Below are 26,757 nucleotides of genomic sequence, written 5' to 3'. Positions count from 1 at the left end.
ACACTGCAGAACATCAGCAGGTTTGCTCAGCTTTATATCAGTTTCTAACGCTTACTTTACAGCCTTTTTATTAACCCTAATTTAGTAATTTAGCTCCTGTTGAAAGGACTTTGTATAAATGGATGCTGCACCTGTTTCATTAACAGGAGGAAGGATCCACACAGCCACTGAACCTCTCAGCTAGACCCAAGACAGCTGAACCTCTTCGCTCCCCGACATCCCCAACACAGAGTCTGTTCTCTGGAAACAAGACCAGCCCCACAGGCATGGGCAAAGGCCGCATCCCCAGCCCAATTCCCAGCATGGGCCGGAACACCTCCCTGGGTAGGTAACAACACCACGGGCTAGCTGGGGTGGGCCACCCAGTCTACTAGCACTGCTACATTTCATTAACATTCAATAACACTATCCTTACACTCATCTACAATTACAATGACACAGAGTAAATGCTGCGAAGAAAAAACACTGAGGCGAAACACTGATGTACTTTTGCTCATGGATTCTCTTTCACACACAAACCAACACTAATATGCATTTGTGCACGAATGTATCGCTCACATCTGCAGTGTACATCCGCCCAAAGCAAACACGTCGAGCAAAAAAAAAAACCTTGCCTTCAACTTAGCCGGAAAAACAAAAACATCACCCACCCAAACACCTCCCACTCCCACAGCCACCCACAGACAAACCAAGAAGCGTCGCATGTGCCTGATAGGCTGCAGACACCTAAACCCCATGAGGAGACCTGTGTATGTGTGTGTTTTGTGTGTGTGTTTGTATTTTACAGGAGTCCAAAGCCCTGTATTTAGCCCCAATGAAAACCCTGGCAGCGGAAGCAGTGAAACCCAGCACACGTTATTTGGTTTTTAAGAGCTTCCTCACATCATTGTCTGCCCGCACTAGACCTTTTATGCCCCTACCTCTGCTATCTGTTATTAAGGCCAATCTAAAGCCTCTCATTATATCCCCCCAGAAAACAATTTCACCAGCTTGTCTGGAGTGGCTTTGAGGACGCGACGCTTGTGTTCCTGCAAAGTTATTTTTTGCCCATTTTAACGGCCACCCAAGCATACAGTGCTTCCTACTTGTCTGCTAATTAAATGAGGAGGGCGACGGAAACTTTGCATCCTTTTATTTATTTATTTCCTCTTATTCTTCAAATGTGCATCGGCTTCAAAAGTGTGAAGCATGGTGCTTAAACAAGGGGGAGGAGGCTCAGTCATGTTTTGACACAAATGGCCTGGAACAAAACTTGAACAACATTTGGAGCTGATATAAGATTGGAAATCTCATGTTTATACAGTTGAAATGTTATTTAATGGGAATTTGTATTCAGCCTTTCTGAACGTTTGACTATAAGGACTTACACTTTCTATTCTAGTATCAGTAGAATCTTACGAAGTAAAGTAAAAGCACTAAACTGAGTTCTAAAAAGTTTGGAGTCTGGTTTGTTCAAATAGAAATTTGTAGCACTGGGTAATAGCACGGATCAAATATGAGCGCACTATATGGACAAAAGTCTTGGGTCACACCTCTTAATCTTTGAATTCAGGTCTTTTCAGTCCTATTTCCACAGGTTTATAAAGTCAAGCTCCTAGCCACATGTGGTAATGTGTGTAAGATGCCACCATTGCAACAAGCCAGTTTGGGAATTTTTCTAAGTCCTAGATACTCGACGATCAACTATAAGTGGTATGATTGCAAAGTGCTAGTGTTTAGGAACCACAGTAACTCAGCCACGAAGTGGCAGACCACGTAAAATTACAGATCTGGGTTTTTGGGTCCCTGTTCAATAACTGCAGAGCTCCAAACCTCCTCTGACATTAACGTCAGCACAAAATCTGTGAGCTGGGAACTTCACGGCATGGATTTCCATGACTGAGCAGCTCTTGTTGGCAATTTGTAGGTAGGCCAGTACATTTGTACATATGGTATATTCATAAAAGTTATCTGTTTATTTATGTATGCTTGATTGGAAATCCCTTTCCCTACACAAAGTGTCAAAAAAGGGCATAACCTTTTCTTTTCAGTGGTTATTCACATCAGAGCCAGAAGAGTATTAAATGTGTGCAATTCATTTTTATGCTACCCGAACATGTCCCCGATGCTGTATTGCCAGTCTAAGTGACATACGACTGTCTCTCGTCTGTTCTCCACCTGCAGACATATTGTCCAGTCTCAACTCCACAGCACTGTTTGGGGACCAGGATGCAGTGATGAAGGCCATCCAAGAGGCCAGGAGTATGAGGGAGCAGATCCAGAGGGAGCAGCTCCACCAACAGCAGCAGCAGCCAGGACACCAGAGTCTGGAAGCAAAGCTATCTGCCCTCAGCAGCATGAACCTCAACAACGGCAACAAGGTTAGAAGGACATGCAGGTCACATCTGGATGCATAATAGGATGCACACACACGTTTTACTGATAAGGTCTGAAAGAGTTACATGAACTGAATGCAGTTTCATAGCAATTACTTTTCTTCTAAAAAAGAAATTTTGGCTCTGTCAAATAAATAACATAAAGATTTGCTAAATAACTAAATAAACTTTTCAGTTCTTTTTAAATACTCAATACTTTTGGCTACAATTCCAGTCATACCTTTTCAGATTTTGAGGTTATAAAATCAGCACTGTTAATTCAACACAAATATATATAAAAAAACAAAACAAAAAAAACAACAAAAAAAAACAAAGCGGTCTTTGGCTAATGCAATAAATGAAATAAACAAAATAGGAATCCAGAGTACAAGCAAACTGGAAACAAGGACCGTACACAAACCACAAGCAGCATAACTACAAGCATCAACAAATGATTTAGCAGGGACAAAGAGGAAGATGGGACTCCATCTCTCTGACATCCTCTTCTGTCACACCAACTCTCATAACCTCCTTCATGAATTCATGAATCTTCTCTGTGGTCTTCCTCTTTCCTCCTGTATGACCGCTCCATATTCAACATCCTTTGTCCAGCACGATCCCTCGTCTACACATGTTGAAACAATCTCAGCCTTGCCTTTCTAACTTTCTTCCGACCTGAGTTGTCCCTCTGATTTACTCATTTCTAAATCCTTTTCATCCTGTTCAGTCCCAGTGAAATTCTTAGGATCTTAAGCCTCCTGCTCGGCCTCGTGGCTTTTTGTCAGTGCCACTGTCTCCAAATCGTACATCATAGCAGGCCTCACTACCATCTTTAAATCTTACTTGTCACTCTTGCTACTATCCTTCTTTCACAAATCACCCCTGACAGTCGTCTCCGCCCACTCCACCCTGCCTGGGTGGTTGACCTCAGGTATCAGGTATCTGCACTCCTTGCATAATCACCTTATTACTTTGTGTTTCTCCATTTCATTCATTAATTATATTCTGTTTCGCTTCTAATGACTTTCAGTCCTCTCCTCTTCTAAGGCTCTTCCACCTGCTCCCTACTCTCACTATCATCTGCAAACATCATATTCCACCCTTCCACCCCTTCCATCATCTGTCAAGTACACTTCTTCTCTATTTCCAAGGCATCTTCTGACTCTTCAAGATTGTGTTAAGCTGGTTCCAAATAAGTATATTTAAAAGATTGTGTTGAGCAGTCTGGTTAAAAATTCCTTCCATTTCTTGATTTCCAAAGTAATCCTGCAAACTACCATCCAAATGTGTCTAGCTACATTCTACCCTGCCAACACATTGCATTCTGCTATCTCTTGCATCTCTTCTGCATAGCATGTTGTCCCACCTGTGTGCACATTCCTCCACTCTTGTAATGCTCTGCCCTCTTCTCGATATACATGTTCACCAGAGCCACTTCCATTCCATTGGTTAAATCCACTGCCAGCTATCCTTACACCTCCTGCTTTTCCTTGTCTCTCACTGCCTTCCCCCTTTCCTCTTTCTTTGTCTTGGGCCAGCAGTAGCAGTTTCCTCTGGCACCGTGTTGGCGACCAGCACTTCAGGCGCTTGTTGTTAACCAGGCCCTGACTGATCCAGTATGGAAATCTCATTCTTAATCATCTGCATGTTTGATTTGGCAAAGATTTTACGCCGGATCTCCTGCCTGACACAACCCTCACCATGTATCCGGGCTTAGGACCAGCCCTAGGAATACATTGGCGTAGAATTAAAATAGGACTCAAAAACTCTACAACATCATAAACTAAAATTTAAAAATGATTAGAAAAAGGCAATTTGTGAGTTAATTTATGTTCAAATAGAATTAAAGCTCAGTAGTCTTGTTAAATCATATTGGAAGAATCTAGGAGTTATTTTCCTAGAACATTGACTCTGAGGTCAAATACTGTTTGCTAACTATGCAGAACACGTGAACAACATACTGATACCTTGCCACCAATTGAGATTACTAACAATGCACATAACATCACTCATGGTGCAACACTAACAGACAAACTTTTAAATTTGTTGTATTTTTTCATTCACTAAAAGATGTGAACCTGTCTTCATAAACTGCCAGCAACAGCCTGAAGGACAAGGTGGTAAGGAGAGAGGGAACTGGACAATAATTTTTTTATTGCTCCCTACTAGCTATTAGGATCCATTAAGTATTCTCTTCTGCTCCTTAACACAAACTTGAAAACAGAGACTCACACCTCTGTGGGTCTACAAACTCTTTGCTCCTGTGTCACATTTTCTCTACTATTTCATTGGCTCAGAGTTCAAGGTTTCTTCTCAGCTCGTACATGAGTCTGAAGAATATTCATGGATGATATTTGGTGTCATTTGGCTCGGGCTGCAGCTCTTGAGAACTTCTTTTCTCTCCTCTCATCTCCACGGCCACCCAGAAGCCAACAGCTTTGAAGAGGGAGCAGCTGGGCCAGTGACAAGTGATGGTTTTGGCGTGTTAGTGTGCCTGCCTTGACTGAGTGGGTGTTTTTTTTAAGAGAAGAGGTGATTAGTGTGTATGTGTAAGTGTGTGCGTTCATGCGTGCGTGTATATGTGTGTTTAATGGAGTTCAGCTCTCCACTTGCCCTGGAGGGGCGATCCCGGCCTCAGGGTTTTAGCCCAATTAAAGGCCCTTTCTCAGGGAATTCCCCTGTCCACACTCACCTCTTGCCCAGCTCATCTCTTTCCCTTGGGCGAAAGGAGACAGGGCCTTTGTACCAAGATCCAGGGGGAAATTCATATTCCAAAACATCTTCAATCGGTCTGATCAACCAATCATAAATTCTGAGGATCAAACATTAAGTAAAATACGGAACATGATTAGACCAATTCTGCTGTGCAATTGATCCCATGTTGCTTACAAGGAGAACGAGGAGGAGCAGAACTCATTAATATTTTAGGGGGGGAGACTTTGAACCCACCAACCCCAAGTAGGTCATGATTGGTGCACTCCAAGGATAGGTTGTTTTGATTCTTTTTTTTCTTTTTGGACTTGTTTGCCTTGCATCTTCAGGAAGAAAACATTCAAAATCTGGCAAAATATATCTCTGCTTTACTTATCCTCAGTCCCAAGTTGTTTTTTTTATAAGTCATTATACTAGTAAACACTGAGAAACTCATAAATATAAATTAGACAACAGCCTATACTGATAAATTGTTTATTAAGATTTAATATGAGTTGCCTGCTGCAGGTCCAGTGAAATAAACCACCAGTGTTCTGAAATAAGTTTATGCTTTTAACTTTTTTGTTTTTGCACAAATTTCACTTTGAAACGCTCAACAGATTGAAGTGAGTGCGCTGCAAGGAGAACCCTCCGTGTTTCTAAAGCTCTATATTTTCCAACTTTAGAAGAACAAAACCAAAGCAATGCAGTAATTTGGTTTATAGCTGCATGCCTCCTAATAAAAAGCTCACTTGGAAACTCTCAAAGTAATTGTTTCCGGTTCGAGGACGACAGCAAGCCTCGCTGTTTGTTGTCAGTTTGTTATTCGTTACCTAACAACAGGAGCTCAAAGACTCTTTCTCTTTGCTTTGAATGCATCATTTTTTTCATTGGGACGTAACATTTTTTTCGTCTGTGTGTGTGCTTTTTTTTCTCCTGAAGTGCTCAAAAGCTTTGCTCTGTCTTAAACAATTCATGGATGGAACTTGCTGGATACTGAAAGTGTGACTCAACCGTTCCACCTCAGGAGGCAGCGAGACCAGCTCTTTTTCTTTACCTTGGATTTGTTGGTAGTTTTTAGTTCAATGGATAAATTTGTTACTCAAATCCTCCCCTTCGAAACTTTGAAGCGCTTCCCAAATCTTTTTTGTTTTATGACACTGTACTAACACAACATATTCAGCTTCCTTGGAGGGAATGAGGCATGTGCTGTGAATGGTATCTCAGTGTAATGTTGAATGTTGAGCTATTTATTACCCGCACTGATTCCACTCAAAAGGGAGTCGCGGTGACGTCTAAGTGTGTGTGTTGTGTCTGTATTTCACTTTTTGTTTGTGTATTTTTGTCCCACAGTATTCGTTTCAAACATAAGCGACACAGACATTTCGCTATGAGCTGAAAGTGATCCTAGACTCCTTTTTGTGTGTGTGTGTGTGTGTGTGCGTGCGTGCATGCGTGTCCTGGCTCTGCACTGGCCTTGGCCATGTTAATGTCATTATAGCTGGTGTACAGACGAGAGGCCTGGCCAGTTAGTGGCATTGTTGAGTATCACCTTACGCTTACGTTGCTTCCAGCTGGCCTGCGGCTGCCAGAGCTCACTGAAATAGCCACTGTGTATAACCATGTGTGTGTGTGTGCGTGTGTTTGTGTGTGTGTGTGTGTGAGAGAGACGCTTAAGACTTATATATATATATATATATATATATGTATAGATATGTTTTTTCTTTTCATCAGAGTAGGCACAAAACATGCCATTAAGAAAAACAGTAATTATTATTACTATAATTACTATACTATAATTATTTAGCCTACATATTACATGATGAACCCCCAAATCATGTATCTGTCTCTTTGCAATATGTAGGAAAACATGTATAAGCTCTACACAGTTACATTAGTTACAGTATTGCTCAGTTGGCTTAAAAAAAACCCAGAGTAACGTTCACAAGATACAAAGTACAAAAAACACACTGAATTCTGAGCAGATACTTTTCTAAGTTTCCAATGGAGGTGAAGGAAATGGTAAATGTACAGGTCACATTAGAAGAAGCACAAATAGCCTTTTTGCTCTGTTTGGATGATGCTGTGGAGAGATAATGATGTAAATAATGTGGACACATGAACTCTTCTAGTGTCTCTGGTGCTAGTATAATTTAACTGCTACATTGGCTGATGGGCTAAGGGGCATCAGTCTGTGCTGTACTCCAACAGAGTCATATGCTGTAAGATGATCTTTGAGCAGTTATGCAAAGGTGGGCTTGGAGACTGGACAATCTAGAATATCCAGTACTCAAAAATAAATATACACACATTTCAGTGAACAAAAACAACATCAGTCAAACTGAGTTTCATTCATTTCTAGCATGCTAATTTGAAAATACTTTATATCAATCATACACTCTTTATGCATATTTTTCTACAAATGGTTCAGAACCCTTTAACTTATTGCACACATTCCTCGTAGGTTTGGACACTTTCACATAGCATTTATACAGCTTTGAAATGGACCAGAAATCTAAATTTTGGAGACTATAATTTAACAGTATCCCATTATAGAAGAACACCCTTTGTCTACACAAAGTTAAAGTTGGTCAGCATGCTTTCTGTCATTGAATAAGTCTGGAAGAAAGAGAAAGAGAGGAGAGAAATGGTTGTATAGAAGTTTATATTGGCTCCGCTGTTGGTTAGTTTGGTCTTTGAAGGAAGTGAGCCTGTGAAACCAGAAGCTTAGATGGTTCCAAGTTTTGATTAAACGTCGACATAATCTTGGTGCAATTATAGTCTGAGTGATATACATTATAATAAATACTATAAAGCTGAGTGTCTACTTCTTTTGGGGGTTGAAGGCTCAAGTTGTAGAGGTCTGGCGGAGGGGTGTTAAGGGCTATGAATAGGAGGCATGGTTGAAAAAAACAGAACAGGGGGCTGACTGACAGCTCTATCGGCATGGAGAAGGAAAGAGAGGAAGAAAGATGAAGAAAATTGGAGTAGAGAGGAAACCCCAGGAGGGGGGTTGGTGGGCAGTGGGGAGGGTTACTGAGGAGTTTGCCAAACTTGATTGGTCCGGGAGGAGACAGTAAACGGTTGCGGGTCAGCTGGAGGCAGGCCATCCTGGCAGCAGGCGAGTTGTAACTGTGGTAATGAGCTCAATACGGTATGGATTAAAAAATAAAATGTTTGGAGTGTTACCTTAGCAACAGTGAAGGGACGCGAGGAGTTGGATGCCAAGAAGAGAACAGACCAAGCAGAACAAAAAGAGTCGGGTGTCTCTTAAATTTAGAAGCATACATCCAGCAGCAACACTTTGAGAGACCAGCAAAAGCAAACGTGTGTTAAAAGTACTGTGGCAGCACTAATGTGATTTGTTTTTAGGGTAGTTGTTTGCACAGCTTTAATGTTTAAAAGTGATTGTTGCCTATTTTCTGCTATTTTTTTTCCAGTTTAATTCTACAAAGTACAAATGGAGTCCAATTAAAGAGAGGGGGAAAGAAAGTCTGTAATATTGCTCCAAAAGGCAGCAGTCCAGTTTGAAACCAGCAGGCACACAGGCCAAACCTATTTCAATCTTGACTAAACAAAGGAAAGACAGCTCCTTATTGCATTTGCCACAAGAACTTTTAAGAAGACCAAAAGTAGACCAACCACAGGGAATATTTGCAAATTGTGACCCAGATCTGCTGTTAATCTGTAGTTTGGATCATTCTGCCTCTATTGATGCTGTCCCACTCCATTTTCCAAATCCCCAACTCTATTCTGCATTACTTTTCCATTTGGTCTCATCTAATCACCGGGAACATTTCAAACATCTTCACTTCGATTGCAGAGGAATTATGTACTGTAGGACATTGGCCTTCAAATAACAGAAAGTCAAACTGTGACTCATTTTGACTTTTGGGCTCACAGGATGGCTCTCAGGGGACTTGAGATCTTATTCTTGTCTCTACACTCGTTTTCCATCTCCTCCTTTCTATTTTTCTCTGACTCTCTCTCTATCTCCGTCCTTCCCTCCTTCTTTCTTTTCTTTAGTCCTTTGTTAGGCGGTTGCTTCCTGCGGTGAGCATGGCACTGCCCAGGCACATGTTCTGTGGTAGGCCTGATTACAGCCCTGCTGTAGTGCTGACATTGGCCCGCACTGACTCTTGTCTATAAACACACACACACATGCACACGCACACATACACGCGGCCCCTAAGTTCCACCACTGCTGCCAGCAGCTACCGCGGCATGACTTCACCCAGCAACCATTCCTTGCGTCAAACAAAATGCCTCTGTCACCAGAAAAAGGAGGAGAACTGAGAGGGAGGAAGGGAGGGAGGGAAGGAGGAGAAGAGGAGGAGTGTGGATGTATGGTAGCTATGCGGAGTGTACCATGTTTTCCACTGCAGTTTGAGAGCGTGGTGGGGTAATTTTAGCTGTAAGACTCCAAGGCAAGCTGCTTGTAGGAGTTTTTTGTCTTAGAGGTGGTGACAGATGAGGAGCGTATGATAACGGAAGGTGGGCAAGTCACTGAGGATAAGTGCAGCCTTCGAGGTGTTCTGCCTTGCCTATTAGTTTATTACATGAATTAAAACTCATCATCACTTATTTTTGTTCAGGTTCCATTAAAAAAAGTAAAGCTAAAAGTGCTGGACGTTTCCTTTATGCTAGCTGAACCCAGCAATTAATTTTACTGTCATTACCATCAAAGTCATCGATGGCTGCCCAATTCAAAAGATGGCAGGAAACTTGATCTAGTGGTTAAATCAGGGGTCGGCAACCTTTCTGATGACAAGTGCCATCTAAAATTTCCTCAGAAGTCAGTGTGCCATATGACTGCATTAGCAATAAATTTAATAACGCTCTATATTAACCGTTACACACTATATAGCAGAGGTGGGACCAAGTCATTGTTTTGCAAGTCTCAAGTAAGTCTCAAGTCTTTATCCTCAAGTCTCAAGTCAAGTCTCAAGTAATGTCAGGCAAGTCAGAGTCGAGTCTCAAGTCACTGGTGTAAAAGTCCGAGTCAAGTCACAAGTCTGAAACTTTGAATTTCAAGTCCTTTCGAGTCTTTAAAAAAAAAATGAAAAAATAATGTTGCAGTTATATGCTAAATGTAAATATTAGACCATGTAATTTTAAAATCTGTGTTTTTCTCAACACATGACAAAATAGTGAACTTAGAAAATATACACAAATTGTGAAATTGCACCTCTTTAAAATGCAGCTCAATTAAACCTAGCTCCAAGAATAATTTTCACCGACAGTTCTGAGATAAGCTGCATGTTATTCTTGGATGCGGTTGTAGGACCGGCTTTAAAATCGCATGACAAAAATATCATACACATTAAAAAAACTGTATCACCAACGTAGCCTGGAAAACATTTGCTAGTTAGATGAAGTCAGCTATCTCATTGTAGCATATTTATATGCATATTTATAATCATACGGTTCTTGGAGTGAGTGCATACACTCATGAAGTTTAGTAACTTCCGGTCACTGCAACAAGCCCAGGTACAGTTTACCGACGGATGGGTACAGGACCTTGAAATGCACCGTGTAGAACGAAAGACCATCGTACGTATCATAAGTTTACCAGTCTCACAAATCGTCTTCATAAATACACATTCCTTAACCGTTTATTAATAGGACCTTTGAGCTCAACGGTAATTAATTAGTAGTGGAAATAATTTCTGGTAGCATCACAGAAATGTAGCAGTGACAACAATACTGTATGTTGTAATCGTACTGGGCAATTAGTGATACAAAAAACAACTGTTTTATCCTGTGAATAAAAGTATATGTTTTTGTCAATGTGCCATAATAACAGAAGCGAAACACAATATTGTGTCAGGACAATTCACTATTTATGCACAATAAATAAAGGAGCATAGCGCGACAATTTCTGTTCAGCGCCAGACTTGCTTGTAACCTATATCACCAATTATGTTAAGAAAAACGACGTATTAACTACTAAACACTGACCTTTGTGGGAATGCTTGGAGCAGACTAACCTGTGAGCTGGAGTGTTCTGGGACATTATATTTGATCTTTGGATGGCTGCAATCCAGGCCATCTGTCGCGTCTTTGTTACTTCGGAAACATGGCTCGAACAATTTCTCTTCAACGACGTAATCCGATAACAACCGATCTCTTTACCCGTCGGCTTCCCGTGGCTGTCATGCGACCGGCTATTGCAGTTAATAATACAACGGCTTCTTGACATTTTTGTGTTTCTTTTTATCGCTGTGTAACTGATTTCAATTGAAAGCCTGCGTGCGCTAGTACCTCTTGCCACGAGTTCCCAGAATCCTTTGCGGTTTACCCCTGAATGACGTCACATTTTCAATCTCTATGTAATATGCATGTTAAATTTTATATTTGGGGTGAAATATCAAGTCTTTTCAAGTAAATCGGTTCAAGTCCAATTCAAGTCCCAAGTCATTGGTGTAAAAGTCCAAGTCAAGTCACAAGTCTTAGAACATTTTTTCAAGTCAAGTCTAAAGTCATAAAATTAATGACTCGAGTCTGACTCGAGTCCAAGTCATGTGACTCGAGTCCACACCTCTGCTATATAGAACCACTTTATAGAATTATATTTGTTCACAGATGTTGGCAGCTATCAGCGAATAGTTATCAGCTGTTTTGAAACAAACAAAAAAAAGACACTTTTTATCCATAACAAGAACTCCATAACAGCAAATGAACTGTACAACAGAAAATGCAAATGCTATTTATGGTGTCCTCACAACAATGATAAGAAAAATAAACTGGGCCAATATGGCATGTTTGATAATACACATGTTAATCTGATCTCTGGTCTCCCACTCAGAGACACAGGTCTCAGAGTGTCCAGCATTCAGACGGCTACCTGTGGACACTCATGTGAGAGAAAATCTGCTCACACAGATATGTAGAGCCAAATACTGTCAATAAGGCCTCTGCAATGTTCTGAAGACAGTTAAACTTGTCAGGTAGTGATGTCCAGCAGGTGAAAATGCAGCTCCATGAACATGCACAGCTGTGGATTCCAGCTGCTTCAATGTTGCATTAACTGGCATTAACTCAGCCAGTTAATGCGAGACAAATCTAGCTGCTCATTAAAGCTTTCTGGTTTGATCAGAAAAGAAACATTGGTCCATACACCTGAAAGTCCTGAAAACGCATTGTGAATTCTGTCTCGAGTCTACAGATATATCTCTGTATTTCCGTGGTGCTGATGCTGTGCTGAGCGGAAAGCTCCTGAAGCTTCTGAAGTGTTGGAATGTGGAAAGCTAACAACGTCCTTCTCACCGATAGGCGAAGTGATTTTTAGCCAATTACAAGTTGAATCTGGTACTCTGGGTTGTTAGCTAAGATACCATCATTAAGAAGCGGCACAACTAATGTGTCTATGTGAACTAATTTGCAATGTGCACTGCTGGCGCGGCCATGTATTTTTTAATGCACCTTCTCAGATTGTCGTGCCCAGGGCTGGACTGGGACAAAAAATCGGCCCGGGCATTTTGACTAGAGACCGGCCCACCAGGTATTAAAGCCATAAAGCCTTTGAATGAAAACAAACGCTGTTGTGACAGTGATGTACAGTCTTGTCGGTATATGTATGATTTTTATACATTTTACGTCAGATAAAAACTTTGATTGTAAGCTTCAGATAATTATTTAATAAAAACCAGACATTTTAAATGAGAATAAGAAAGTATTTCTTTGTGCCCCCCTTTCCCTGTTAATGCCCTACATGGACCCCTGGCAACATTTTGCTAGACCCGCCCCTGCACAGTTACCAGCTGTCAGCTAATTAGAAAAGGATCCTGGTGTTATTTGTCTCTCAGAAACAGTTCACAACTTCCCTTCAACTCATTCATGTTAACTAAAAGGTAAACCTGTTTCTCCATCACCTGTTCAGCTCTGATGATTCAGTAAGGACATCTCCTGGTTTCATCTTCATGTTTCCCTCTCACCAGATATACAAACCTCATGATCAGCAGCTTTTACAGCTGTGGCTCCAGCAAACATCAGCTGATACTAGAAAGTAATATTAAATAAATTCTAACAACAGCTGATCAAGCTTAAACGTGCTGCTGTTGTTTAGCGCGACATCTGCTGGTTTCCTCTTTCTGGCGCAAAGTGGACGATAAACAAACAAGAGAGAAAAGCCGATCAGCTGATCATTGATCAGTTTCATGATTGAAGTAGCAACAGGAGAGGGAGAGAGAGAGAATGAGAGAAGAAGAGGCAGCTGTGCAGCATAACGACAGAATAACTCCAGCTTTGTGTCTCTCCATTCTAGCTGAAGTCCGGGACAAACTGTGTTTCTTTTCACCTCAACACGAAACGCGTAAAATTTTCTCTGAATACGAGACGATTCCTTCTTTTTAGGGGACGGTTGGCAACTCTACTAACTAACCTTATGAATAAAATAAAGTTCACTATCAATAACATCAAAGCACCCACCCAGCTGTATATAAACTCTGTCATGCTAGCTAGTACGCAGTATGAGTTATTGTAACTGACGGTAAAAAGTCAGCACAACGAAAATAAACTCCACCTAAACTTGGTTTATATCTGACCCAGACAGACTGCAGGTCATAACTTCTTACCTGAAGTTCAGTTCACCTGACACTCGGCGGCTGCCTCGGGGCTCTCCTCCTGCCTCCCCTTTCTCTCATCCACCTGCTGGCCTCCACCACTTGCTAATGTTACTGAATCTGTGGAAGCTCCGCCACAGCCACCACCAAATAACTGAGTTATTTTTACACACCGACCAGCATTTGGCCAATCCACCACCTTTCATTGTTTATACCTTTACGAAAAAACAACAACAACAAAAAATCATCGGCCCATAAAAACGAAAAATCACCACCAGCCCACCGATCAAATGCTCAGTATGCCCGATGGCCAGTCCAGCTATGGTCGTGCCATCAGTTAACCCTGGCATGCGTGCCTAGGGTTGCCGACCCCTGGGTTAAATAATAATAACTGAATGCAGAGTAAAGAATTGCAGCTTTTAAAGTATTCCTCAGACTTCACCACTCCTTTTTTTCTTTTCTACTGTAGGAGCGGCTGCACTATGAGACACTGAGCCAGCACCTGGGGAAGCTCGGAGAGGATGCTGGGAAGATGGTTCATCGAGTCATTGACCTGACAAGACCAGAAGATTTAGATGGTATGTTCCTCTGTCTCTTACCCCGTTGCTACTCTTTTACCTACATTTCTGACTACTGGCATGCAAAATGGCATGTTTTTTTTTGTTGTTTTTTTTTTCAGAAATAGAGTGCGAGTCACATCCTGTTCAGATAAAACTGATACCAGTGACAGTAACTCACATGGTTAAATGTAGAAGAGGCCTCTGTGGGCCTTCCTACTAAGACTAATACTCAATAAGTCATCTACCAGAAAGCTCACAAATGCAGGTATTCAGAAAATACAAATATTTATCTTGGACGTCAGGACACTACGGTGAACATTCTGCTCACTTGAAAATGTCAAATGTCAATATTACTGCAAGTGTAGGAAAAGAGGATGAATTGTCTTCATGTTTTTCACTAGTTTTTGTGACCCAGTCCTAGTATGCAAACCAAAAATGGGCAGTAAGTTTTCTGTAGCGAATGGTCACAGAGATAATTATGAATCGGTCACAAGAGCTGATTTTTACGTACTATGAATTAAATGTAGTCATTAAACGCGCTCTTTTAAAGTACTTCCTTGTAATGTTGTCTTTCTGATTTTTTTCAAGCACACCTGTTTGTCATAAAGCAATTCTGTTTACAGGCACCAAGGAGTGCTCATCGTGGTTTAGTTTAGAGTCAGAGGAGTAAACACAGGAGCTTAAGCACTGAGATAATATCACGAGGAAGCAAACTAAGCATAATGTGCAAAGTTCACGTGTGTTTGTGTGTAGGAATGATATGAAGGACACTATGCCCGCAATACTCCACCAAACCTTTGCTACGCTTTCCAAGAAGACAGAAAAGTGCCTCAGTCAAAGAAGCAGGCACCTTGTTATACACTGCATTTGAAGTGTGAAAGTATGAACAGCTAACTCGTTAATGGTGAACATACAGCAAAAGTGATCTCTTTTTTTTTAGGGAGTAACATCGCAGAGGCACGGGTGTTCAGAGAGGCACGAGGCAGGAACAACAGCGAGCCCCACATTAAGAGGCCCATGAACGCTTTCATGGTGTGGGCCAAAGATGAGAGGAGGAAGATCCTGCAGACTTTCCCCGACATGCACAACTCCAACATCAGCAAGATCCTTGGTGAGATTTTGCGGGTTTATGTTTGATGAGTGAGAAAGCTAAACCTCAGTGTTGTGGCGATATGTTGTTCTGGTGTTGTAAGGGCGAAGTACTTTTGCTTTCCTTTAAATTTTGTACAAAAGAATACGCCAGTGTTTGCTTTAATTTTTTATTTTCTTTTTCTAAGTGACTGTAAAGTGACACGGCAGATTTGTTTAAGGTCAGCTTGTCTGCTCATTAGGTTACCCTACCGCTATATACAGTTCACAGGGTTTCTTACCGTCAAGTGGGTACTGTAAGAATGACTAGTGTGTTTTTCAGCCTGGAACACTCCACACACAGAGCTCCACTGTGTCAGCCTGACTAGTGTGATGGATGCATTCAGTTAAAATACCTCCTCAACACAGATATCCATTCACATGATGCTGAGCATAACGGTTGTTCCTGAAATGTTCTTAAGACTTCTACCGTACAATGCAGAGTTCAAGTGAGCTTGAGGCTTGCTGAATGCCGTAAATGCTACTTCTGAGAATTGTGAATGAATTGCTTTTTCTAAGGTGGATCTGTGTTATTGACTCAGGTCTCTGAAAGGGGTCCTATAAATGGATGTTTTGTGCTCTTAACATGCATCCTGAATTTAGACGATTAATCTTTGTGCTTTCAAAAGTGCTTTTTTTTTCTTTGTTTTTGTTATTACAGTGGAAACATATTACAGGGGAAAATCATTTGATTAAGTACATTGCCTAATCGCGCGCTCCTGCTGGATTTTTATTAGGGTTCAGTGACAAGACGAGAAGGAAAAGTGGAATTATGAGTGTGTATATGACTGTATGTATACAATGCATCCATCTCTAAAATAATAACACAGCTGGACTTAAGGGAGTAGGTGGGTGGCAAGTTTAAAAAAAAGAAAGAAAAACGTTTCTGTGTTTCCTGTGTCACAAAAGTACAAGAAGAGTTTGTGATAAACCTCGATAAACAGAAGAGCAAGGAAGAGTGTGTATAATCAGCTGTCAAAGTGCTTCACAGATGTGCTGCGTTCCCGCAGTAATGGCCCTGTTCACTTGCTCAGAAGGTCCTCTTACCGAGGAAAACAAGCCATACACAATGTATCATTCTTCCTGAGCGAAGCAGAGTGTAATCCACTCCTGGTTTTAAACAGCCTTCTAGGCTAAACACTCAATGGAGCCTGCTCACAGGAAGGCATCCAACCTCGGGAAGAAACCAGAATTGTCAAAGCGGTGCTTCTTTTGTGTGACTGAATAATGTAGCTGTGACAGTATGTTTGCTTTGCAGGAATTTTATGAAAAGCTTTGATTCACCACACACTGAAACTATTTTGAAAAAACTCACTGAAACCATGTTAGTCACTCACTAAAATTTGGTAGTGTGCAGATATTTAAATTCAGTCACCCTCTTAACTAGTAACACTAAAATATTTAAATATAACCTAAGTTAAAGTGTCAATTGCTTTTTAAATTTTTTTTTTGCTCTAGGCTCTCGCTGGAAAGCCATGACAAACCAGGAAAAGCAGCCATATTACGAGGAGCAGGCCCGCTTAAGCAAGATCCACTTGGAGAAATATCCCAACTACAAGTACAAGCCACGGCCCAAGAGAACCTGCATCATTGATGGCAAGAAGCTACGCATCGGGGAGTACAAGCAGATGATGCGTTCACGACGTCAGGAAATGAGGCAGTTCTTTGTGGGGTGAGTACAAAGCTGAAAAAGTGAGTAATCGCACGAGTTTGAAGGAAAGCTGCAGCGTGTCGGCGAGTTACGTGGTTTTAGAACTGAATTTCGAATTAGTTTTTTTTTTCATGGAAGGACCTTCAGATGGCAGTACTGTGTAATTGTGATTTAAATTCCTGAAATACTTAAACATGTCAAAAGTGAACCTTCTCTCACTGAAGAGATTTTCTTCTTTCTGAGTGACATGAATCGAGGTGGTGAAAAGGTTCTGGCATTGTTGGCACCCTCAGGGTCATGCAGCATTCAGTGCTGCTCAGAGGAGAGCTGTGTGGGTCACACTTTATTTTATGGAGCACTAGTAAGATGTAACAAACCATATTTTGAGAGACATTTAATAAAACAGCACACAAATGCACTCGTACTCTAATTAAACGATGTGTGAATTATGGCTTGACTAGGAAATGCAATTAGTGTCATTTGATCCAAAATATATTAGACAGCATTATACCAAATTATGTTGAACTTAGATTTTATAACAGTGATAGTATAATTTGACATAACTTTTCTTTATAACAGTGTGATTTGATGCTTATTTGAAGAAAATTGCCCTGTAAACTGAAGTTAAACCACATAATTTAACATGGTGGTGTTTCTCATAGACTGATCGTTGTTTGAAGCCCTGTGGGCTTTGTCGGTGGTACTTCTTCAGTCCTATAATCCCAAATAGGTTAAGCCATGTCATGTCACTATTTAGCTTGACCTCGTGACCTAATACTGGGCCATTATTTGGACAGGAATGCTGGCATGGTTGCAGGGTTATTTCACACTGTTACATCTTCATTAGAGTGTATATTATGACTGATTAAAACTGAGAGATTAAAACTTTAAAGAGGTCCATTTGCATCAAGAACCACAAGCCATTGACGATATTAAGCCTTGGATAACAGACAGTCTTTGTGTCTAACTCTAGATGGATTTGAGTCATTTACAATGGACCTGTGGCCTTCGATAAAGTCGTCTCTCAATCCAGCAGACATCTCTCCCCAAATATGTCCAAGTAAAAAGGAAAAAAAAGACAATTTATCATTTTGTAATTTTATCTATCTTCTTTGAGTTTATTTGATTGTATAGAAATATATTAAAACCAACTTTGCATTTCACGAGAGGTCTTTTTCCCCTCCTTAATATGTCTCAGTTTGAATAGAAAAGAATTCTTAGCCGCGTCCATTTGTTTAACGTTAGTGGAGTAATCATCAAGGTTTATGGGCCCTTTATGAAAGGTTGGGAACCTCTTGTGGTTCTATCTGCTAAAGCTCTTAAACATTTGCTGAAGAGCTTGATATATTTTTTTTCAACTGCAGTCGGTGCAGCAAGGGGAAAAACAGTGGCATTGTCTTAATGGGAACCAGTCATGGATGTGTTTAAAGCCATCACAGTGGCCTATGAGTGAGATGGATTTACCAGAGGCCACAGCTTTGAATAGGAGCGATTTTTAATAGCTTGTCATTTATTAAATTAGGACAATGCTGGGCGCTTGTGGGTAGTGAAATTGGACACAGACAGACACAGTGGAATATGAAATGTAAGCACATGCTCGAGAGGGAATGAGCGCAAGGCACACGTCACAGGATGAATGCCACATTTACTGTGTGTGGTCAAGTACGCTAAGCAGGAAAGCTTAGATTCTCCAGGCCTGGGTTTTCAATTGTTGCTAAATCAAACATCTACAGGAGCCAGTACACAACTAGTTTCTGGCACATTCCAGATTGCTAAACCAGTGTTATTTTAAAATGCTTAATGTGAAAATGAGTCTGTCAGAGCACACGGCAGTAATTGTTTCAGGAGACAGAGGAGAGAAAACTGTTAGGTGAAAAAGGTGACAGTAATTTTCCCACTTTATGCGGTTCATTTGAGGAGCCTGAGGGGCCTGTTTGAATGATGTGCATTTACCCCCATTCCATCTACAATGCTAATGCTGCTGTGATATGGCAGGTAGAGCTCTATGTTAGGACATGCTCAGCCAGATGAAAAGCGTTGTGGTTGAACTTAAATGGCTTAAGAATAAATGTTTTGTTCACAGATGTTGTTCAAAGGCTAACGAATCAGTGTCTGATCTGTCTAGCTTGTACCAAAACACAACTGTGCAAAGGTCTTGAGCCATTCCGTTTCTTTATACTTTGCAGGGAAAATGGAGAAATAGGTTCAGAAAAATATTCGTATGAGCAAACATGCATGCATACAGATGAGCCTTTGTCTAAAATGCTTAACAGATACATCTCCCAAGTTCTGTGTCAGGTCTTTGGCTGATTTTTTTCCCCATTTCTTAAATCTTTCAGACTTGCAGATACTGCCCATCTGCTGCCTGTTTTTGTTCTCCACTTGTCCATTTTATTTTTAAAGAGCACACAGCATACTGTGGAGTATATCGTTACTTTGGGAATCACCTTATTAGTACAAAAATACTATTTTATGCCAGTCTAACAAATTGTGTGTTTTTAAAAGCTGGTTCTTTCCTAAGTTTTTGTTCTGAACACTGAGTTAGGTCAGTTTTTATTGGTTTAAGGATTCATTGCCATATTTGACCTCCCAGAAGAATACAAATGGATCTCTATCAGTCAGCTAGAAGTTTACAAGTAGTCCTTCTTGTGATGTTCAGCGGCTCGGGGACGTAGTGTCTTTTCTTTAACTTCAAAGGACCAATCATTCATTATGAAGTGACAATCATTTCTAACATTCTTCAACGTTGTAATTTTTGGATCATGCTTGCTGAGACTTAAATGAATAAATACATTTTTTTTAATTGAACTAATCTCCCCTTCAAGGTCATCTCCTTGTGCACCTTTCGACTGCTTCCAGCATTGCTGCTAGACTTAAATCACACTGTAAAAGTTACAAAGCTTTTCGATCATTTTATGTTGTGTAAATAATATAATTCTTCCTTATCTTCTTTCCTTCATACTCAGGCCTCAGCCACCCATTTCTCTGGGCAACAGTCCTGGAAGTGTAGGAGTTTACCCGGGTGCCATAAGTATGGCAACAGCAGCTACACCATCCCCACATCTGACCTCAGACTGCTCCAGCAACTCGGCCAGTCCTGATCCTGCCATCCCCGTCATTCAGAGCACGTACGGTGTAAAGTCTGAGCCTGGCAGTGGAGGAGGCAGCAATGGCAGTGTGATCGGAGCCTTGGATCTGCCCAGCGACCCCAATAATGGAGACAATGACATGGACATGTATGAGGACTTTGAGGATGAGCCCAAGTCAGACTATAGCAGCGACCACGAGACACATGAGGCTGTCAGTGCCAACTGAGTAAGCTCAGGGTGTCAGATGTAAAAAAAAGAGAACAACTCCCATTATAGTCAGAGACATTTCTTAAAAAGACATTTTATTACTGAGACCTTCAGTTTAACTTTTCAGGACATGTTGCGTCATGCACCGAGCATGCCCCAACAGGATTTCAAATCAGCTCAGACATGCTCAAAAAGTTCTGGGATAGTATCTTTGATGGACGCCCATTTGAAGAAATGGAAAAACGAAGGAATAGGAAAAACGTGACCCAAGAACACAGTCTGATCAATCTTCAGATGTCCAGCTGACAGTGAACTTCACTTTCCTCTACTTTGACAATCTTAACAGGAGCGAGAGAAAAAAAAGAGTTAGACAACAGAGGATGAGAGAGAATGGGACAAAGAACAAACGAGCGACGAACACATTGCTGTGTAGTTTGTGAAAGGGCATGCATGGATGTCGAAGAATTAGGAATCGGTCTTCAACAGCTATTTGGTCTTAAATGTTTAAGGAGTGATTTAGTTTTCATTGTTATGTATTTACTTTTTGTCTTTTTTTTCCTTTTTGCTTTTTTGTTCTATAGACTTCTTTTCTGACAGGTCACTGCCTGTACAAACTCTAGACTGTCGGAACTTGAAATTTGGAAAGTTTTTAATATAAATCCTAGCTCTTGTAACCTTATAGTCTTACTTTTGTTTCTTACGATTTCTTTGCTACACACTTTTTTTTCTGACAAACTGCTTACCTTACATTACTGTTTCTTTTTTTAAAATATCCCAGCTCAGGTATGATGTGCCAGCTTGTGAATGTGTTATTTGTTTTGTTTGTTTTCATACAAAAAGACTGTCAATGAAATAAAGGGAGCAAATTCCCTTACATTATTATTATTATTATTATTATTATTATTATTATTAAATAAGTAAGTAAGTACCCATAAATTGTACAGATTTTCTTCAAATGTGCCAAACATTCACATTCACTCGGGATGTTGTAGTCTTAATTTCCAATGCTGCAAAAGTCTTATACAATCAATTTTTTCTATTTGATGAAGTGGGTTCCTACTCATCAACTGCTGGCTCCCCTCCTGGCCCAAACACAAACAGTGCTCAGGGAGGTTATTTTTTCATCACACTTGCTTAATCACACACACACACACAGAATGTCGTTCTCTGGCAGACCCTATGGCTCTGAGACGTAGTTAGAAGAGCAGCATCGAAGGCGCCTATTCCTTTATTCCACTGCACTAGTGCTTCCATAAACCACACTGCCCAATGTTCTTTGAGGCCAAATGCATTAAGTGCAGTGCAGTATTAGAAATGTTTCTGTCCCTTTAAATCAGGCTAAAGGTAAAGGTAGCCTTTATCTTAATATCACTTTAGGAATCCCCCTAGTCTTAAAAGTGAACCTTTGAATCTGTTCATTCAGTTGGAATAGGAAGATGAAGGTGCACCCCTGGATGACCCTACTGTAGGATAAGAAATTGTAATATCATAAATCCCTTCACTGTATTGTGTTTAGCATTGGTACAAAAATGTAACAAATATTACTTCTTTTATTAGCTTGTTAATTTTTAAATGTCTTCTTAGCATTATGTTGGAAATATATGCCAAACTTGTGTTTTAAAAAATTATTTATATAGAAAATGGGTTTAATAGGTCCGCTGTTTCAAAAGGGTACCTTTTTTTCTACACTGCATTTGTATTTTGAACATGAGCAAATTATTAAGAGAACATTAGCGAAGGGGAAAGGTGCTTAACCAGTCTGCCTCTCAGTAACCACCGCCCCAGTCAGAGCACACAAGTTTTTCCACTCATCTGAAGATGAGTCTCTGTTTTACTCAAATGTCTCTGCAGACGAATCTTAGTTTTACTCTTTTCAAAGCATTCTCTGAAATTTTTAATGTTTCCATTCTTAAAACGTGTGACCTCGGGTGGTTTCTGGGTGCTCTGTTCAGCTGCTTCGGTCATCTTGATCCCAAATTTCTCTTCACGACCATATCTGGCGGTTTTTACTTGGAAAATGCTTCACAAGCTGGGACTGAACACTGATTTTGCTTGTGTTACATAAAAAAAAGCCTCGTGCATAGACATTTCTGTTAGTCTCATACACATCCTAAGCACTGGATATGAATCTGTTTTTTTGTTTGTTTTTGTTTTTTAGTATTGACTAATGTGAAGTTGTTGTTTGATTTTTAAACATGATATATTAGTCAGTTAAAAGTCACATTTTTGAAGCCTGGTACATGCGAGGCACCAGTAAATTGCCATTTCTTTGGAAGCATTTCATTTATTTAAGCAGATCTTGTTGCCGCAGCTCTAGTATCACCTGAAGGGGTCTCATCGCCTCTGATCTCTTTGGAAAGGTAACCTCATGCTCTCGTCAGTTGTGACCCGCAGAGGAAGAACATAGCATTTCCTGGTCACACACATTTTTTTTTTGTGATGAGTATTGTATTTGAAATCCAATTGTGCATTTTAACATTTCATTGTATTTATTAGCCAGCTTTGGCTCTAAAAAGTGTCAGTACAACTTGGTGAGAAAGACAATCAAAAAATATATATAAATAAAAAAAAGTAAAGACTTGAGATTTTTGCTTTTATTTTTTTCATGTATTTAATTTTGGGTGGGAAAAATATTTTTGAATGCTTTGTAAAATTGTTCATTTGCAGAAAACCCCCCACCAACATATTGTGTTCTGTGTATGAAAGCGATGCGCACAACTTTACAGGTAGTGCTGCATGAATTTTTATTTCCATTGCTCTAAATAGTACCCTTACTTTCCAGGGATCTAATAATTTCCAACACAAGGCTGTCTGTTTCCAAAGTTGAGCTATTCCACTCGCTCTTTATATTTTGGTGGCCCATTACGGTAAATGTGGCCTATTGTTCCATTGTGCGTGCGTGCGTGTGTGAGGTAACGCCACACATTCTGACTGTGCTGTGGTGTATACGGCACGGCGCCGGTGCTCGCTGCAGCCAATCCCAGCATTTCAGAGAGAGAAACAGAGAGCTTAGCCATATGCAGCCACATCATAAATCTAATTGTAATTCCCAAATCAACTGTAGCGTCACCCAGCAAGGGGCGCCGGCAAGTTTGTCACACACTCCTTTGTGAGCATGTGTGTGTGTGCTATGCTATAGCGTTTAGTTGGGAGGGGTGTTTGAAATCATACTTGCACTGTTGCCATGCTAAGCTTTTTAAACGAGTCATCATAACTTACATTTCCTTTTTCCTTTCTTCAAGATGAACATTTAGTTGTTTTCAAGTTGACAGGGTTTTTTTTTGGGCGTATGTGCACAGTTGGTGTGAGCATAAGCGAAGCTTTCAGCACCTCAACAAAGGTTAGTGTAGCTTGTTACAGCACAGTTATAATTTCAAGTACATTCCTGCAGTAATGTATACAAACTTATTTATCCCTTAACATTTCATCCCTGAAGGAAAATGATGTAATCCTCTGTTTCCATTAACTTTTCCCAGTTGTTGTAGCTACTGGTAGCTAAATGCACAACTAGCAACAGTGGGTTGCAGTGATATATTTTATGGTCATTTGCACAAACTGTGTCCTCCATAACAGGATCAGTTGTACTATATCAATCAAAGAACTTCATGGACATAACTAAAATGACTTGACAGCCACACACCAAAAGAAAACTAAATGTTTTGCAGTAAAGCTCTACACCTTGGCTAATAACGTTGGCAACCGTTTCTTTCATATAAGGCAGAAATGTACTTATTAGTAAACTTAAAGTGTGTGATTATAGACTTTGAATTTACCTTTCTTTTCTCATAGGTTTCGTGTGTGGGGGATGATGAGACATATTGAGATGCTTTCTTCATGGAAACCTGGTCTTGGTTGGGCCCTCTAGGCAAATTCACTTTTTGATTTTTAAAAACCGTCTTGAAGACTAGAAAGAACCACATCCTTTCTTTTTCCCCTCTCCCCACCAATTGGGCATTTAGATCAAGAGAATTATAAATTGTTATTACAAAGGAGGAGCCCCCTTCAGACGTGTTGGAGAGGCTCTTTCAATGAGGCATCAAAGCCAGCCCGTTTATGATCATTGAGGCTCCACTACTCATTAAAGCACACAGAATGGTCACGGTGCTGCAGCACACTACATCCTCTTTGAGCTCATGATGCTTAATCATTGAAATGCTTTTGATTTAAAGGAGACTAATTGACCCTTTCACTCCTGTCGAGTTGATCATGTTTCACAACGAGTGCCACTTGTGTGATGTATCAGGTAAAAAGTCGTCTAGAAGTCTACGTATGATTTAGAGGTTGTTTTTTCCTAACTGTTCTTTTAACTACATTGTGAAATTAGGCAGCAGCGTTTTCCCTGCAAAAACTTTCCTCATGGACTACAAGTATTTGTAGCAACTCGGTATATTTCCACTGCACTTTTTGGCAAAAAGAGGACGCCCCCCCAAGAAAAATTCCTTGTCAGGGGGAAAGTTGTTTTCTCTGAAAGTTCAGGTGCACTTGGGTTTGGTTTGCAGCCATGAACATTTCCGAGTCGAGTATTTTATCTCTGTCATGTTATTTCTCTGCTGTAGCTTGTAAAATTCTGTTGAAGTGTTTAGATTTAAGAAGCTTTAAATAACTCAAGAATAGCATAAAAAAAATTACAATCAACAAGAGCACAGCTTGAATCTTCTCCATGCTCACTGTTTTTGTGATATTGCCTGGCTTTTGATCTCTTGCATTTCCGCCACCTAATGCAGCGCAGTGGTGTAGTTAGTTGTATGGTCACGTGAATATGATATCTAAAACAAGCCTTTGCTTTTACATACACCAGAGGTTTTATTTTCCCAACTGAAAAACAATACAAAACAAAAACAGTTTAAAATATATTTTTTTAAATCTCTTAATAAAGTTTAATATTTCTGGGTATTTGGGGCAGAAACACGGCTTCCTCCCCTAAATTTGACACAAATGAAAGTTTATAGTCTATATATGCTTGCACTTTACTGTTACATTTAAATTATTTCCACATGCACAAAACACACAAATTCCACACTTTTTCAGACGTCTGCTGTCTTGTAGGTCTTGATGGAAAATCACAGACTGTATAAAGAAGATGGTCATACCCTTCATGAGATTATCTCTTTTTGAAGCTTATCATGGTCAGCTATGGTTCTTCACTGAGAAACTGAGGTAGTTACTCATCAAACCCAATGCCCTGTGTTATACTTCTTTTGGATCCTAATTGGGGCCCTAATATACAAATGGACATAAGGCGGTATTTAACAACACTTCAAATGAGCAACTGAGCTGATAAACTAACTGGGAAAGTGGAAGTCATAGATGAAGGAGCAATAAGATTTTTATACTTTTCTCACATTACTCTTTAAAATATAACTTTTTGTGAACAAGGGAGCTGCAACCTAATTGATTAAATAATGAGGGTTTCTAAACGCTAAGAGACAGCTTTTCGAGTTAGCCTGTTAGCACACAGTTTGCAAACTGGTAGAAAAAATGAACAGCTGGGGTTGATGGAAATGCCTTTAGTTTTGAACTTGCTATACTGAATAGTTGGTGACGTGGCTCATGTGTTTTGAAAAAAAAACAGGAGAAGGTTTGACTTTGTGAATTTAGAAATGGAACTGAGAAAGTAACAGCACTCTATATAATATAGGAACAAAAAGCATGCGTTGTGCATTGTATGTAACATGTATAACAAGTGAATTTATAGTAAAACCTTCCCTTGAGTATATTGTTGCTAATGTAAGTTGATTACAATTGCAAACTGGGTACTTATTAGAATTCCAAGGGTCAACAGCCTTGTCAGTCCTTTAACAATAACCAAAAATCTAAATGCAATGTCTGAATAAAAAAGAATCATACAAAAAAGCCCTTTGAAAGGAATTGCTTTCACGGGTTTTTTTTTCCTGGTTTCTATGTCTTTGAAACATTGCATAAAGGCATATACTTCTTTTTTTAATGCAATTAAAAGTGAAAGAAAAAATCTACAGCACTTTTTCAGGAAAATAGGCAATGGACAAAAGGCCAATTTTTTTCTTTTTGATCCAAAGTCCTTGGGTCTTTTTAAGTGCATTAGTCCGCTAATTAAATATTATATGTTTACCGAAAAATGCCAGCATGAAAGCAGCTGGATTGTTTGACTCAAAGACACGGCTGCAGCCTTGATGAGTGGAACTGTGCGCGACCATGAGGTAAAGAACGCCATTGTAGCTAGTCCTCCCCTCATTTGACCCGCCATAATCCTTTCTACTGATTTTACAATCACATTCCCTTTTGTGCTCCCTTCACAGATAAAGACAGTAGAAGCAGTTATAGAGTGGAAGGACTCATTGACATTTCTGAGCATGTCACATGTACTTTGTAAAGACCGATGTGTTTGATTGTGAGTACACACAAACATATCATTTACCAATCAAAACTGTTTGAAGGACAAGTTACCAACCATTTATCCTACAAGGAACCAACATTGGAAAAGAAAAGTCTTATGGATAAAATCTCTCACTTAACATAACATTTCCAGTTATTATA

General features: G+C 40.1%; 1 protein-coding gene across 5 annotated transcripts in view; it reads left to right on the top strand.

Annotated features, from left to right (window-relative positions):
* Positions 1-22,814, top strand: part of LOC308392683 (transcription factor SOX-6-like) — a 104,333-nt gene extending 81,519 nt beyond the window's left edge. For all 5 annotated transcript variants that reach the window (XM_080875854.1, XM_080875851.1, XM_080875850.1 and 2 more), the window contains 6 exons: positions 147-324; positions 2,164-2,360; positions 14,079-14,187; positions 15,110-15,280; positions 16,756-16,969; positions 19,915-22,814. In XM_080875854.1, coding sequence (XP_080731980.1) covers positions 147-324; positions 2,164-2,360; positions 14,079-14,187; positions 15,110-15,280; positions 16,756-16,969; positions 19,915-20,263 — 1,218 coding nt within the window. In that variant the 3' untranslated portion in view covers positions 20,264-22,814. The remainder of the gene's footprint in view (positions 1-146; positions 325-2,163; positions 2,361-14,078; positions 14,188-15,109; positions 15,281-16,755; positions 16,970-19,914) is intronic.
* The last annotated feature ends 3,943 nt before the right edge of the window (positions 22,815-26,757 follow it).

Source organism: Rhamphochromis sp. 'chilingali' (assembly GCF_963969265.1).
Source record: "Rhamphochromis sp. 'chilingali' genome assembly, chromosome: 2".
In the NCBI taxonomy this organism is placed as follows: Eukaryota; Metazoa; Chordata; class Actinopteri; order Cichliformes; family Cichlidae; genus Rhamphochromis; species Rhamphochromis sp. 'chilingali'.
The sequence above is the reverse complement of the archived record's forward strand: the minus strand, read 5'-3'. Positions and strand labels throughout refer to the sequence as shown.